This window comes from Nipponia nippon, unplaced genomic scaffold (genome assembly GCF_047370975.1).
Source record: "Nipponia nippon isolate SJK-2023a ecotype South Korea unplaced genomic scaffold, ASM4737097v1 scaffold_5, whole genome shotgun sequence".
NCBI lineage: Eukaryota > Metazoa > Chordata > Aves > Pelecaniformes > Threskiornithidae > Nipponia > Nipponia nippon.
Window position 1 is genome coordinate 74442148 of NW_028262369.1, and position 15947 is coordinate 74458094.

Consider the following 15947-nt stretch of genomic DNA (forward strand, 5'->3'; position numbering starts at 1 on the left):
CCTTTTTAATATGTTGAAGCTGATGTAATATTAGGATAAATGCATGTCTAGTTTTATTTCAAAATATAAAATAGTCAGCTCTTTAAAAAGTCAGACTTCGCCAAGAAATTCCAAATGGAGATATCTCAGATGCCACCTGTTTTTCCACAGTGTATGCAGGACAGCTGTGAAAGTGGTATGACAATTTGGGGGAAATTAACCTACTAGTGACAAGCAATCTGTGTGTGAAACTGAAAATATTTTACCTTTTTTTTTTTAACATGTCAGTGTTAAGTCATGATAATTAATTCTTTTCATAGATTAATATTAAGATGTTGAATTAGTGAAGAGACTGTCAGTATCACATACTCATTTAATTCCTGTTGTATTATATTAGTTACACAGCTGGTCCAGAATGTTAAGAAAATCTCATGCTGGATAATTAATGAATGTCACTACTACTTTTATAGAGTTGTTGTGCATGCAACCATTTTATGCCTCAGTAAGAAAAAAAAATAATAATGGCTTCTCTTAGTGCTTTACTTCATCAGCTTTTTATCCAGTAGTATTAAAATGGCTATTTTAGAAGTAGCATTTATTTTTTAGATGTATTGATAGCGTTTGACAACTGCTCGCTCAACCCATTCTCTGCCCTTCCATGCCAATGCTATTCATGGACAAAATAAGATTAAATACTTGTTACTGCACTTGAAATTCTCTGGAAGAAAATACTAGTGTTTCATGCTACATAGTAAATGACACCTCTCTATATACCTTAGCTTATGGACAGAGGCTATCAGTTAATTGCTTCTCTATTACGTTAATTTTATTAAACAGAGGCTGTCAATCTTGGAGATGTGGGATTTTAGTGGTAAGTGTACAGATACTCAAAAAGATAAAAATGTCTTACAAAGTCTCCCTTTACTTGTTTCATGAACTAGCTTCTCAGTATGTTTTTTTCTGATGATTCAAACATCCATCATGAGTGTGAAAGTGATTTAATTGCTATTACGTGAGTGTGAAAAAACGCTGAGGACCAAATGCAGCTTAGAGTCATAGCTGTTCCTGATGAAGTAAATTCGGATCCTGGGTCCTCGATAGTGTGATGGGAGAGGTCTGTAGGACATCACCTTTCTCAGGGCATGCGGGAATCTTCTGGACCTCAGCAGGGTCTACCAATGTGGGTCTTCTAAAGCCCAGACACAGTTAAAAGTTATCTTTAGTCTTCTTTACTTTAAAATAGCCTGTCAAAGGGCAGTATAAATTTCATCTACCTACTGCTGGGGGTTTGTTGGGGTTTTTGGGGTTGTTTAAGTGCTAGTTGTGGTCTAACACAAAATGACTTTTGTGTTTTCTTGGACCAACTTGAGTAAATTTTCAGTAAAACTTTTGATAAAATGAATAAACTTAAGAAATTAAGCAGATCGCAAGCTGGTTAAATGCTTCAAGGTGTTAACCTGCTCTAGCCTCTTTGGAAGTCAGAGGGGAGACCAAAAGAGTTAAAGCAGCACTGATTTCTTCGAACCCTAAGGATCAATGCTTATGCTTTGGAGTGCAAATAGACTTGTCAAGTATTAGGATGTAGAAGTCGGAGAGCGGATTTGCATATGCTAGTAAACATTGTTACTTGGTCATGTTCTGCAAAATAAAAATACTACATGTAAGTCTGAAAAAAGCCTGTAAGGATCATGGAGCTATACATGAAACAGTGATTTTTCAGCTCTAATGGCCAAATTCCAAATCAGAGATTTCTGTGAACGGTCACAATAATTATGATGGGAAGTTTTAAAAAAAAAAAAAAAAAGAAGTAATTTTTATTCATCAATTCAATTAGCTAGCATAAATAATGTTGAAATGAAAGTACTTGAAAATACAGCACCCCATAATGGTTGCTTAGTTTGAGAGATTCACTGACTATCCTCCTAATAAATGCCTCCAAGCATTTGTTAGAAAAATGATTATTTGTGCAGTTTATATCTATAAAAGAGATGCCCAGGAGCAGCCTTGCACGAGCTACCCAAATGACTCTGCTGTTGTTTTAGCACTGTTTCTGAGTTGCCAATGCAAGAAGGCAGTGATTTATTCTGCCTGTTCATCCAGTACTTGGTGCTTTTTTGAAGCTATTGAAAGTCAGATCTAGTGTGAAGCTTTGCCATCTCAAGAAAAGCAGAAATGATCAATGTGTTTTCATTGGCCAGGAAGGATAAAATCCTGCTCACTGCACACCTTTTTTATTATACAGGAAAACTTTATTGGTTTGGGAGAAACAGCTAGATATTTTTAATGACCTGTTTAAGTTAAACTCTACATAAAAATATGAGTGAATTACACAGAACAGTTTTACTGAAGGACAGGCTTTTCGTATAGCAAAAAGGAAGCCAAAACCTATAATGATTACATTACAATTATAGAGTAATAGAAACATACCTTAAAAATGCATCGTTTGTTTTTCTCCCCACAGCTTTACTTTCTTTGACAGGTTTTAAGTATATCTTAGATGTGTTGTACAAAGGCTAAAGCAAGGCAATTCCTTGGTCCCAGAGCCAAGATAGCAGTTTTCTTCTCTTCTGTGAACAATATATACTGCCTGAAAAACATCTCATCAGCTGTGGAATGAGCATGGATTTGGGAAGAAATGCAGTATATCTCTATTTCCTGCACTATATTTTGTGGGTTTTTTTTTGTTTTTAGCTAAATTGAATTTTAGAAATTAAAGTTTATGAATTAAAATTCAAATTGGACTGAAAGCATAAATAAGAAAATCCAATTACACTGAAATAGAGCAGATTAGATCAAATAAGTATATTAATAATTCTAACTGTATATGCTACAATTATACTTCTTTAACTATGCTCTAAATTTAGATATTCTTGTATGTTTGCATGTAAGTGATTGTGAGCAATGAACAGTTTTGCAAGCTCAAGACAATGCCAAAACTGTAATTGGATTCAGTACTTAAAGATTTCTTCTGTATATAAGTGAAGGTGGGACCATGAAACTATTCAACCAGAAATGATAAGGTAAGGGAACAACTGACAGGTGTCTGAAGAAGTTACAGTGTTATGTATGGTAATGAAGAGCTTCTGGATACTTTGCTGCATATGGGTAATGTAGTAATTGGGTTATTAGAAACCTATGTTGTTTCTGTTTTGAATGTTATATTCTGAGTTCCTATAGCAGGTCTATTTTATGCTTACACCTTGCGTAGACACCTGTGAACTAACTTTAAATCAACTAGCTCAGATATAGCTAGCAGTGTAGCAGCAGTAGTATGAACCACAATTACCCACTGCTTCCACTAAAATCGTCTGCCAAAATTTACTTGTATACCTTTAGAAACCTTTCTAGGAATCATTCTATGTCCATCAAGAACAGAGTTCATTCATTTGCAGCTGGTGCATTTCTTGTGCTCAAAGCCCTATAATGCTTAGTTAAGTTCCAAGCACCCTCTGGCAAGAAGTGGTAAGTTGCAATAGGATTGTTCTCAGATCTTTTTTGAGCTGCGCTGCACTAAAGGACTTACAGTGCAGATGGCAGAAATGCTTGGCCCCACCTTTTAGTGAAGATACAACCTCAGTGAAAGCAGTAAAACCAACCTAAAAAGTAAATACTGCATTAGCACTGAGTTCTAGGTGTTGACACTGCACGGAATGAGTGACTTAAATTTTACCTTAGGCATGTCTTCACCAGCTGCACCAGACTTACCCATTGCTGCACCGTTTTCTCTGAAACAATACTGTTGCAAATCGGCAGCACCAATCATGCTCAAATTGGCAAGGACAGGAGACAAAATTAAGTAACAGAAGAGGGCTTGATTAAACTAGAGATGGCTACAGTTACAGTAAATTTAGTGTTAGGGTTTATTATTATTGTTGCAGTAAATACACTTCTTGCAATATATACTCTTGTATAAAAGTATAATTCTTGCACAGTGACATGAGTTTCAAACAGTGGTTCAGTTTTGTCAAATGTCTCACAGCTCTTCCAACTGGTAATTTTTTGTATAAATGATTCTTTGGGAGTAAGCTTTCCAAGTGAAGAGAGGTGTTAATTTCCATTTTAATACAATACAATGAGATCTTGGTGATCTATATCAACTTAAAAAAAAAAAAGTTTAAAGATAATCAGCAGTAGATCTTCATGAGCAGTGATATTCAACATATTGTTAACTCATCACTTTGATCCAATTTTGTAGTGAGGTAATTGGAGGGGAAGCTCTTGCACCTGCTTCAGGTGGTGTTGTCTCAGAAATGCATTTCTTCTTCTGACCCAGATTCTCCTGTCTGTCTCCTATTTCTTCTTTCCTTTTCTCAGCTGGGATTATGTACAGCCAGGGGTAAAATTGAACAGCTGTTTACAATGCACAGTGAAATGCCATTTTCTATGTACCCCTGGCAAGATTTTCCTGTATTCTAAGCAGTTCCAGAATATTTGACTATGGAGCAAGTTTGACTTGACTTTTCAGGCTTGATCAGTCTACAAGATATTTTGGGGTTTTGTCTCTTTTTTTTTTTTTTTTTTTTATTGTTACATAAACTGGCTTGAGGAGTTTAAAATCCATAAATTCAGTAGCTTTCCTGTTGAAGATTACACTGAAATGAAATGTGAAGATCAGATGCACATACTTCAGTGCAACTTTTTGCAGCTGTACATAAGATTTACCAAGATTTAGAAATATTGTGAATAGTTCATGCCTTGGTATGCTCCTTCAGTAGAAAGTCTCTTTTTTTCCCTAAAGCCAATTTTAGCTATATAACGTTTTATAGATAATGTTGTTGAAATGACATAATTCTGTAGCAGCAGAGATATACAAATAGCATGTTTGAAAGCAACTTTATAGACTATAGACTACAACTGAAAATGCCTACCTATAAATAAGAGGGTTAACCATGTGTTATAACATGAAATAATTTTAACTTAAAAAAAATTTAACTTAAAAAAAATCACATGACCTTTCACATTCTTTAGAACCTTCGGGGGTAAGAATCTGTGATGAAGCACAGCACTCATAGCAAAGAAGGAAGTAGTTTGGGAAGCAATAAGCTGTCTTTGGGTTATCTCAACCCTAGGCTGGAACATCTGCTAAACTGACCTTGAAGAAAATGCAGAGGGGGCAAAGAAACAGAGGACAAATGGCTTTTTCAGTAATAATTATCTCTGAGGCCAAGTGGTCTGTACATTCCACACTGCTTTATTTCTGTCCTCACCTGGCAAATGACTACTTCAAGAAAGAATCTCATGGTTTCCCTCTTCACTAGAGCCACACTTTGCAGGCTGGAAATAAATTGGGGGCTTTCAGGGACTCCAGGTCTCTGCAAGTCTCTTGAAGTGGCTAGAAAGTGAGGGGAAGAGAATCTCACCCATGGTATCAATTGTTAAAACTGTGGGTTTGGTTTATCCCTTGCCTGTTGAGGGTAGGTAGCTGCCCAGAGAAACAAGTAACCTCACCAGTTTCCAGTATTCTCACCAAACTTTAAAACAATCCAAATGATGAAAATTTTAATGCGGCATAAAAGCGAGTTGATATTTAGTACTTGAACTCTGACATGAACTTGCACTTCCTGCTAAAAGAGCGTACAAGTAAATCAAAATCAAAGAATCAAAAAGCCTACAATTTGTTGTAGGACATAGTCCTAAATTTTAGGTCTATTTTAAAACAAACTTTAAGACATAACAGCTATTTCCTAGTGTTGGGTGTTAAATGACAAGAATGGAGAATGACCCAGTCTGCACACATGAAACCTTTGTTATTTTGTTTTCCCTTTCATGCTCTCTTCATATGGCTTCATTTATCAGTAGTTAAGCTATTGGAAAAATGAATGAAATCCATAAACCTTATTTATTTTCCATTTTTATAGCTTTTTAAAAAATCATATTTTATTTCCTGATTCATGATTCTTCTAGAATATTCTTTTTCTAAATGTAAAATAGTGTTAGTGTTGAATTTGGGTCTTGAGTGCTATCACTCTGAGTAAGCTGAGCTGTTAGGAAAGAGTGAAACATTTTTCTGTGTCCTGTAGACAAGCAGAGCTCTAGGCATTTCATGTTATGTTATCATATGTGGTTAGAAAATATTGATTGTTTTGATGAAATTGGACAGAGAACAAAGCAGTGTGACATGGAAAATCAATGATAAATTCCTCTCTTATGTGTCTGAAAAGCTAGTCAAATTATCCTTGACTGTGTCTTCATGGTAACAAAACCAATGTTTTATACTGTGCTTTTATTGGAGTAGCCTTTTAAAATCATCTTGCAAGTAGTCTGGCTGTGTTTTCAGAATAGATTTTGAAAATCAATATCTAGGTCTGTTTTGAAGGAATGTAAATGTCATATCCTGCCTTTATGTTGTCTGTGAAATATAATGAGTGATAACAGGAACAGTTGGCATTAGAAATAAATTGGAAGACTAAAATATATTTATTGAATGTATAGACTATTTGAAGAGCAGCATATTATAGTTATGTGTGCTCATTTACCTATTGGCAAATGGCTTCAATTAAAGAAATTGTTCATTAGCGTTCCTTGTGCAAAAGCTTAGAAATAAATTTAGTGGCATAATTAGTAAGATGAGAACGAAACAGCACATGAGTCTAGCTACCAATTTTACTAGCGCTATATACCACAATAGAAATGTGACTGCATTATTAATGCAGGTTTGCCTTTAATGTGCTTGATCTGTTTTTATTGTGAAAATCCTGTGTGTCTGAAGTTAACCAATAAGGGAAAAGCGGAAAACAGAGGATGGGGCCTGAAAAGATGGATAAAGTGGCCTTCCAGATGAAGTAACTTCCTTCTTCCTGTTAGTATTGTATTGGCCATTGAAGATTTCAAGACCTTACCTAAAATGCAGTGTTCTCAAACAAGTGAACAATGTAGACAAAGATGTGTCCGATTATGCAGCCATCATGCCTGTAGATTACTTCTGAAGGTAACTACAAGTGGGAAAAAAACAAAAACCAAATCAAAATAAATCTTCATTATTTTCAGTAAACTGTAATCTGTTTCCTAAGAGAGATAGGAATACTATACGCTACCATTCTGCTAATTTACCAGTTCCTTGATAAATACCAGGGAAAATAATCCCTGACTTTTTGTCATTTTAAACTGAAAACAATGAATGCTAGCATATTAAATTTCCAGATTTGTTTTCTAGCTGTCACTTAGTCTTAAAGTGAGCTTTTTATTTTCAGCAGAATTATTTTGACTGAACACTTAGAATTCTGATGTCATTTTACAGAATATCTATTTCAGGTGTCTCATAATTTCATTCTCCAATAAAGCCAATATTCCTTACAGGATTTTTTTCTCCAATAATAAGACATAGTCTCCTTTTGCTGAACTGCTGTGATGTCTGAAAGAAATGTCATGTTTAAGAAACCCAGCAAATAAAGGAAAGTGGACATAATGGATGGAGCCATGCCAAACTTTCCATGGTTTTATTTTTTAGCTTATGGCATTCACTTTTTCAAATGAAGTCAAACTTACCTGCTAAAAACAAATGCTTGGCATAAAGAACTTTGAAAATCATCTTGCATCAAAAATATTGGTAAAGCATTTTCAGCTATATCTAGTAAGCACTCTGAAGTATGTCTACATTAACTTCATCCTACCCTGCCATCACAGGGCGATGAAATCACATCCTTGTGTATTTCATTCATTCATCTTCTGTCATGATGTTTCTTTTATTCTACACTTTGGCCTTAAAGCTTACACGACTTTCACAAAATCGTTTCTTCTAGGTGCTATGAAACAAAACAAACTTCCTTTAGAGCTGTTAGCCAGGATTCATCCAACACAGGTAGCGCTTGGCAGTTAGTACTTGGAGTTTAGCCTTTTTTTTGAGGTTGAACAAAGAACCAAGGCTTTGTTGGCTCTGAAGAGATTGTGCATATATTTAGAAAAATCCAGTATTACATGGATAACATTATTTTTATAGCTTTGACAGTATAAAAATAATGGAGAAATAATGATGCAAACCAATAAAAGAAACACCGAGTTGAAAGAACTGTGCTAAAGATTGCAGTGAAAGACGGATTTTCATCTAAAATTTTCATAAGCTCAGTTCATTAACTTACCATTATCTTTGTTTTGGTGAAGCTGGGTTTTAAATTTTATTAATTGTACAAGCACATAATCTCTGCGGTTTAAAAATTATCACGAGTCAGTGCTGCTCTTTTTTTTTAATTTCCAATAATAAGGATTCTGACTGCTGCATGTAAGACTAGCAAAACACCTGCAGCAACCCTTAGTTACCTTGTCAGCTAGATAAATATTCTTGAATAAAAGTTGACTGGAGTACTTTGGATTAGATTCCCAAGGCCAACTGTTTTTCCTGATCTGACTCTTGTCTCATTGTGGTGTAACGGAGATATAAAACAGTTGCTATCAATAGTTACATCAGAGTGACAGTATCTACTCCATGCAAATGACCTCATTTAAAGTCAAAGCATTGTTTTAAATAAATATTAATTGGATTTCTACTTCAATACAGAATAGGTAGCATTTGGGGGATTTGAGCTTTTCTTCTCATGTTATGAGGCAGTCGGGAGGGGGATTCAACAGAACAAAAAGAACTGGTTTTACAGAAGGATTAGAAAGCAGCAGTTCCCATTCCTGGTATTCAGAAAACAAAATGGTGTGTGTATTGTTCTCTAGAACACTGGCTTTTGATCAGATGCTCTTTTTGATGGGTTTGTCACCAAACAAAAAACATGCATTCATGCTGATGATAATTACTTTTCTATATACTGTAGAAAAAGATGGGTTTATTGGAACTGCTCTTATGTCTGTTATTTTTACCACTGTTTGTTTTCATAGTCGGCTGGCTGTAAAGTTAAGTTAAAATAATTTCAAAGAAAGAATAAAAGTTCCGTTCTCACAGTACTGCTTTTAGAGAGAACTGATGAGCCTCTTCAGTTCAAGCTGACAGCTTTGCATAGTATACAAGGTCTAGGGAGGACTGGAGGTTATGGTTCTATGGTTAGAACAATAAAGTTTTCTGCAATTTCGTCTTTTCAGTTGGATCTGTCAGGAGGATTTCAAGTTTTCCAATTCTTTAACTTTTATTAGATTCTGTGTCATGAGAATGAGTTATCACAGATTTTAATTTGCCTAATACAGATTTCTTTTCCCATTACACATTCATGTGATAGCACCTGCAATAACAGGAGAAATTGGCACTTTATTAATTCATGATCATAATAAAACCTGAGATGGGGGGGAAAAAAAGGTAGAACAAATGCTAATAATTTTTTCTGACACACTAAAGATTTTTAACATAAGCTGGAAATGGCCCAGCAGTTATCTTTCTCATAGTGAGATTAGAAAAGGGAATGAAACACAGTAGAATGATTTTCTTGACAATAGAGTATTATTTGGTGGCAGCTTGAGCAAAGCAGTGAGCTGAACTTGAAACATTGCATAAATTAGGTGGTTTTTTTGGAGAATACGTGCATATGTTCAAGCTACTCTTGTCTGGATTGTGTTGAAGTTATCAGAGACTTATAAGTTACTTTACAAACTCTTAAAGCTTGTAATGTCAGGTAATGTAATATGATGGCATATGAAAGAAGATCCAAAATATCTGCATTGCTACCACTTCCAGCAAGATTTGTGTTTAAGGAGATGTAAACCTATTTGAATCTAAATATTAGAAATACAATGATAAATTCTCTTAACACTTGTTTTTAAATGAAATTTCATAAAATATTCCCGCTTAAGTGTACATGAAATTCAGAAGCTTGCTATGAAACATGCAGGAACAGCTACACACCTATCACTAGGAACTGGAAATAAAGCAGGAGTAGGAGACTTGTGGGTAGTTTGTAAGACCCACTGAAAAAGTATCTTGACATCAGTATCAGCACAGTGTTTTGGATTCTGTTTACAGATTTGTTCATATTTTTCTTCTCAGGCTTTGGAAGACCAGGTATGGGACCTGCTGCATGAAGCAGACAAGGCTGCAGAGGAGAACAAAGAAAAGAGTCAGGTTTATGATGCCATGGCGGAGACCCTTGGGGATGCATGGGATGCCCTCATCATTATGTTAGAGAAGCGACAGGCACTTCTGGAACTTACTTCAGTGTTCTTTGAAAATGCTTTGGAGGTTTGTATTTAAATTAAATGACTTTTAATTTGAAACCTCCCACATCTTACAGGTACTCTGTCCATTGTAATTTTACTCTATTATATATGTTCATTGCATTCCTAAACATTGAAGCAATTAAGAAAATAAAAATCTCTAGATGCATCCTTCCTTTTCCACCTTCTGGATAGTTCAGGATGAAACTGAACAAAAAAAACATGTAGACTTTAAGAAATATCGTATCATGATGTCTCCAAAATTTGTACTTGACAGAAAAATGACAATGAAAAATGGAACTGGACCAAAACCTAAAATACGTAATCCAGTGGCTATGGACATTCTGCAGAATATCTTTCATTCCTTATGATTGAAATGATCTGGCATTGAAAGAACTAAATTCTCAGATGCTTTTGCTAATGCTTACTGAAGATTGGCCACTGAAGGTTTTACACTGAAATACCCATATGGCTATTGTAATTATGCAAACTAAACATTAGTCTAACTTGCCAGTCCTTTACCTGAGACTTCCATGTGCAGATGTGCACAAAAGGACAATTGTGTAAGCCCAGAGACAGATTTCAGAGTGTTGTCTTGCCCCATTTACCCATTTCTCTGTATCTCTTATCCTAATTCACTGATACACAAGTTGCTAAAGCAGAGAGGGATTCCGTGCTCACTCTGTGTAGCCTCACATTCGATTCTACCTGCATTCATGGAGCTTTGAAGAGTTTAATAATTCTCCCTGATAATTTTGTTTCTACAGTAGCCCAGTGCCACCTATAAATTATAGAAGCAACCTTTTTACTGCTAACTGTCCTAAGAACTCGAAGATCAATTATCTACTAATAATTTTGTCCCGGCGATGTGTATTATACAAAGAAATTAGTACAGAATTGGCATCAGTATCACTATGATAAATTCTATACTACCAAAAGTTGACCTAGTGCAGACTAAATCCTTAAGGGGCTAGCTGAACCGCCCCTGCAACAGGCTTATATCATTAAAACAAAATGCAGCAGCACAGCACAGATCACATCCATTATATATAGAAGGGAAGAAGAAATACAATATCAATTTAAATAGCAGTTGCTGAAACTTCTTATGGAAAGGTTTTTCTTTAAATGACAGCCTGTGATTATGGAAATCTTTGTTTTATGGTGATAAAACACAAAACATGTCTCAAGAATAGTCTTTAGTGAAAATCAGAACTGAAATCTCAAATGTTGTACCTAATGGATTTCTTTTATAGCATGCAGATTGAGAGGGAGAAAAATGTGGAACAGTACAAAAGACAGAAAAAGCAGAGTGCTTACTTTTCATCTTCCTTAATTTCACCAAAGTATTCAACATCTTTGCTTTTCAAACACAGGTTTGAACTCTACTCGTTTCTTCATTCTTGAAATGAAGCAGTAGAATTGATAAAGATTGGCTAAGATGCAGAATATGTGTCTCAATTCTCTCTGAGCTGCTTATACTTGGAATTGCATCTGCAAAGGTGGAAGCCAAATAAAGAATTACAACCTTAGTTTTAACAGTCTCAGCAGATTACCAAATCTGCTCCAGATCTCCCTGAAACACAGAATATTTAAAATATGGACCCATGGAAAAATGAGCTGTAAAGGAGTAACCTAACTTCAGTCTTCATTACAGAGATGCTGTTTCCCCACTATAATTAATTACTGTATTTACCATAATATTCATTAGCTTAAATTTCCTACTCATTTCTGCCTTCAAAAGATTGCTTTGAAGATTGTATCTCTGTCTGATGTTGCCCTTAAACGTTTTTTTTCCCTCAATACTTTAACATTAGAAAGAAGTTCTGAAAAGGAGACCTAAGCTAAAGGCTTCATTTCTGTTAAATGATTTTACTGAAGGCTTTGAAATTAACAGATTCTTCCATAAGAATGTATTTTCAGTGGGTCTGAAGACTATGTAGGAAAGATGATTCATAAAGCAACAAACTGTAATTATGGAGTCTGTCAACTGAAATTTGGGTTCCCTCAATCAATAAGAACCTCAAAAAACCAGAAGGTGCGTAGAGGCCACAAAGCATCGGTATCTAGCAGTCACTAAAAACATGTTTCTCCAAGAATTTACAAATTCTCATGAACTTTACCTATAATACAGAGATTATGATGGAGTTCTGTAAAAGAAAATTATACTGTGCTGCTTCTCACCCTTTGTTTTCTTAATGCAGTTTGCTGTTAAAATTGACCAAGTTGAAGATTTTCTGAAAAATGCCCAAGAGTTTGACAATATTGACTCTTTGAGAGAACTCCTTCTGCAACAAGAGCATCATACAAAAGGTACAAACTGTATTCCAGTCCTGATGGTGTGTGATTGTGCGCTGACTCCTTGAAGGATGATTTTACTCTTCCTGTGGGTATTTAAAAAAAAAATAATCTTAGAACAAATATGAAAATGTTCTATTTGGAAAAATATAATGGTGAAATAACTCTTTATCAGGCCTTCTGAAAGATATGAAACTCCTGGTTTTGAGGTAGCTCTCTCATGGTTCCATCTTTGTTGCTGCAGAGCAACTAGTGGTATGCTTCTATTCTGATTTCAAGGCAGTCCAGGTCAGGTGAGCTGCTAAGAAACCAAGCTGACTTTTAATGCTGATTGACAAGCAAGTTCTAAAACAATCCTTCTATTCCATGGGAAAATTCATCAAAGTTATCATAGCTATCAATGACTTAGCATTTTCCTATGGAAAAGTTTCCATTAGAAAACTTCCAATCAGCTCTAGTAACAATCCCCTGCAAAGTCCTACAGTTTCTTGAGAATGGTCAAGGGAGAAGTCTACCCTCTGCTTTCCTTTGCCTAGGGATGGGATTTGAAACAGAAGTGGTAAAGTAAGTGTGGGAGCTGAGACAGAGGCGGCAACCAGCCAGATTCAGAATCTATTTGCCTACAGTGGTTCCCTGCATTTTGCTTCTGCCTTTGAGGAGTGGGGCTGTGTTTCACTTCCTCATTGAGTTGCCCGATCTGTTCCAAGGTTCTGCAGCTAGAACTGAACACTCCTGGAAAAAAGGTGCTCTCTCCCCTTCCACCACAACTTTCCTGCACATATGTCTTCTTAGAAAAATTATTCCATGTAACTTCTTTTTGTTCATTCAAATTTTCATGTGAAGCATCTTCTACCATGTTGTGGTAGTCTTAATTCAAAAAGGGTAAAAATAACTTTCTCAAAACCAATCTCATTGTGTGGCTACTTCAGACATGTTTGCAATTCCATATCGTTCTGTATCTTTTATCTTATCTTTGTAATTTTAACCAATTTTGCTATAAGATTACTAATAACTGGCAGAATATCAATTATACTTTATTATTCACTAGTGGAGTACCAGCTTAAATATTTTTAGCTGCCTTGAATGCCAGGTATTCTTCTCAGGAGACTGAATAGAGAATTGAACTCAGGTAACTCTAATATGGGTTTTGGGGCTTCTAATTCGATCTTCATGGGAGCAAAGTGCTCACTGTACAGCAATTTTAACCTGAAGTGTCTGGCAGTAATTTATTGCTGAAAAGGTCTATAATTGTAAGAATCAGATGAAATGATTTGCCACAGAAAGACTGCTTTGATGGGGATAAGCCTTTCCTCAGATGGGGGAAAGTGGTTGCAATTGATTGACTTCTTAATCTAACCACATCAAATTTGGAAAACTGATATTGAGCTATTTGATTAAAAAAGAGTGTTTGTATTGCTTTCTGCAAGAAAGATATCATCTGTCCACTCCAAAGTAAGATGGCTGAAAATACGACCTTTACAAAGTATTTGCTCTACCAGTATGTGATGAGTAGTTTATCACAAATGTTTGTCACCAAAAGAAAAAATTTTTGACACAAACGCATTTCAAATCAGAATAAAAAAGGTGAAAATATATGAATTATCCTCATTTATCCATTTTTATATGTATTACATTTTGGATGGACTGAAATGGAACATTTCTGATTTCCACCTTTCTGGAAGGCAAGAAGTAAAATGTACAGGCTTGTTGCAGTGAACTCATGGAAACTAAACTCTTGTTAGCCCTTGGTGGTTGGAGAAGTGGAGGCATTCCACTTCTGCATCTTCACTAGGTGCTCCATGTGAAAGGTGGAGATTTAGGGTGGTTTGCTTTAAGTTACCAGTACGTGTACTCAGCTGGGAAGATGAATGTTTCAGCTGTTTGCTGCCCATTGTTGGTTGATTCACTAGCAGCTCCTTGTAAACATTCCTTTCTTACACTTTTCTTCATGCCTACCTTGCCTCTTATTCTGGCTTGGCTCCCCTTCTTCCTCATTCTGTACATAAAAATTTTCCCTTTTCATTTGAAAGACCTATAAATACTGATCGTTGTCTGTTCAATAGATTTTGTACTATGTGACTTCAAGGAGATGGAACAGACAGACACAGGACTAGTAGGTCATTAAAGTGTACTAGTCCACTGAATTTTAACCCTGAGTGTGTCTAGGTAGAGGTTATGGAAAGAAGGTAAGAGTTCCTGATGTTCATGACTTATTTAGTCATAAGGTTGTAACAGCCCCCAAACAGGAGAACTTTTTCTTTCAACTGCTGTGAGGGACATAAAGACCTAAACTTTGCTTGCATCACTAATGAAAAACTACAGAGGCTACAGACCCACACAGAAAGCAGGGTAGGAAATTCCACTTCAGCTTACCTGAGGATTGGGAAACCATCAAAAAGAACTCAGTTTCAGAAAACAATATCACTTCTGGGTTTTGTCTCAATAGCTCTTGGTACACCATTATGTGTGTATATATATTATATTACACGTACCATTATAGGCACATATATATATGTGTATACACTGTTATACCTTTGTAGGTTTATATAACAGCTGTCCAAACTGAAATATCTTAGGATACATACCTTCTAAAGTAAGTATTTATAACCTGTTCATGCAATGCATGAAAATACATTACACTCATGTATGCAAATAGATAGGTAGTTTTAAAAATACTTGAGTAATACTTGAAATACGCTACTAGAATTACAAATCACATTTTTTTTTTTTTCCTATGAAATTCTATTCTTACAGAGCTTTTGGAAAAGTCGCTTGCACTTTTAAACAAAAGCCAAGAGCTAACTGAATTCATAGAAGAATTCAAATGTGAGGGGCCAAATGCAAATCCAGAGATGATTCAGGGAGCCCACAGCAGCTGCTTGAAAATTGATAGTCTCCTTGAAATGCTACAAGACAGGAGACGGCAACTGGACAGATTTCTTAAACATCAGCGCCAAGGACTGGAGCAGGTTCTGCAAATTTGTTTGTGGCACCAACAAGAGAACCAGGTAAGACATATATTAAGGGAAGCCACAATAAAAAAAAAATCTAGCAACTGTTTTACAGTAGAGACTTTATATATATAAAATAAAATATTAATAATATATTAATAATATATATAATATTATGTATATAATATTATATAATATATAATAATATATAATATATATAATACTATATAATATAATAATATATATTATATATAATAATATATATTTTAATATATTTATTAGGCCAATATCCCTGGGCCATTTCTGTTTGATGAGATCCTAACTTTTGAATATTTGACTTTGTAACTATAACATCCTCACAATTTATTTCAATATAACTTCAATGTCTTCAAAAGCACTATTTCCATTATGTGGGTCCCTCCTGTAAGTTATCAAATGTGGTGCTTCAAACCAAACCAGATACCCTTCAAATTGAATTTCCAGCACAAACAAACCTCTAGACACATGAGCGATAACAGTAACTGGTAATAGAAATTACAGCTGCAGCAGGCTGTTTCTAGGCTAGTCAGTTAAAGAGAAGATATAGCATAGCTAGCCAGTTGGTGTGTCTGAAGGCAGAGGAATATTTTGTTCTTGGAGTCA

The 15947-nt window shown here is 35.3% G+C and overlaps 1 protein-coding gene across 5 annotated transcripts in view; it reads left to right on the forward strand.

Moving 5' to 3' along the window:
• Window positions 1-15947, forward strand: part of CCDC141 (coiled-coil domain containing 141) — a 107200-nt gene that overhangs the window by 18671 nt on the left and 72582 nt on the right. For all 5 annotated transcript variants that reach the window (XM_087733277.1, XM_087733273.1, XM_087733274.1 and 2 more), the window contains exons 4-6: window positions 9893-10084; window positions 12261-12369; window positions 15109-15362. In XM_087733277.1, coding sequence (XP_087589403.1) covers window positions 9893-10084; window positions 12261-12369; window positions 15109-15362 — 555 coding nt within the window. The remainder of the gene's footprint in view (window positions 1-9892; window positions 10085-12260; window positions 12370-15108; window positions 15363-15947) is intronic.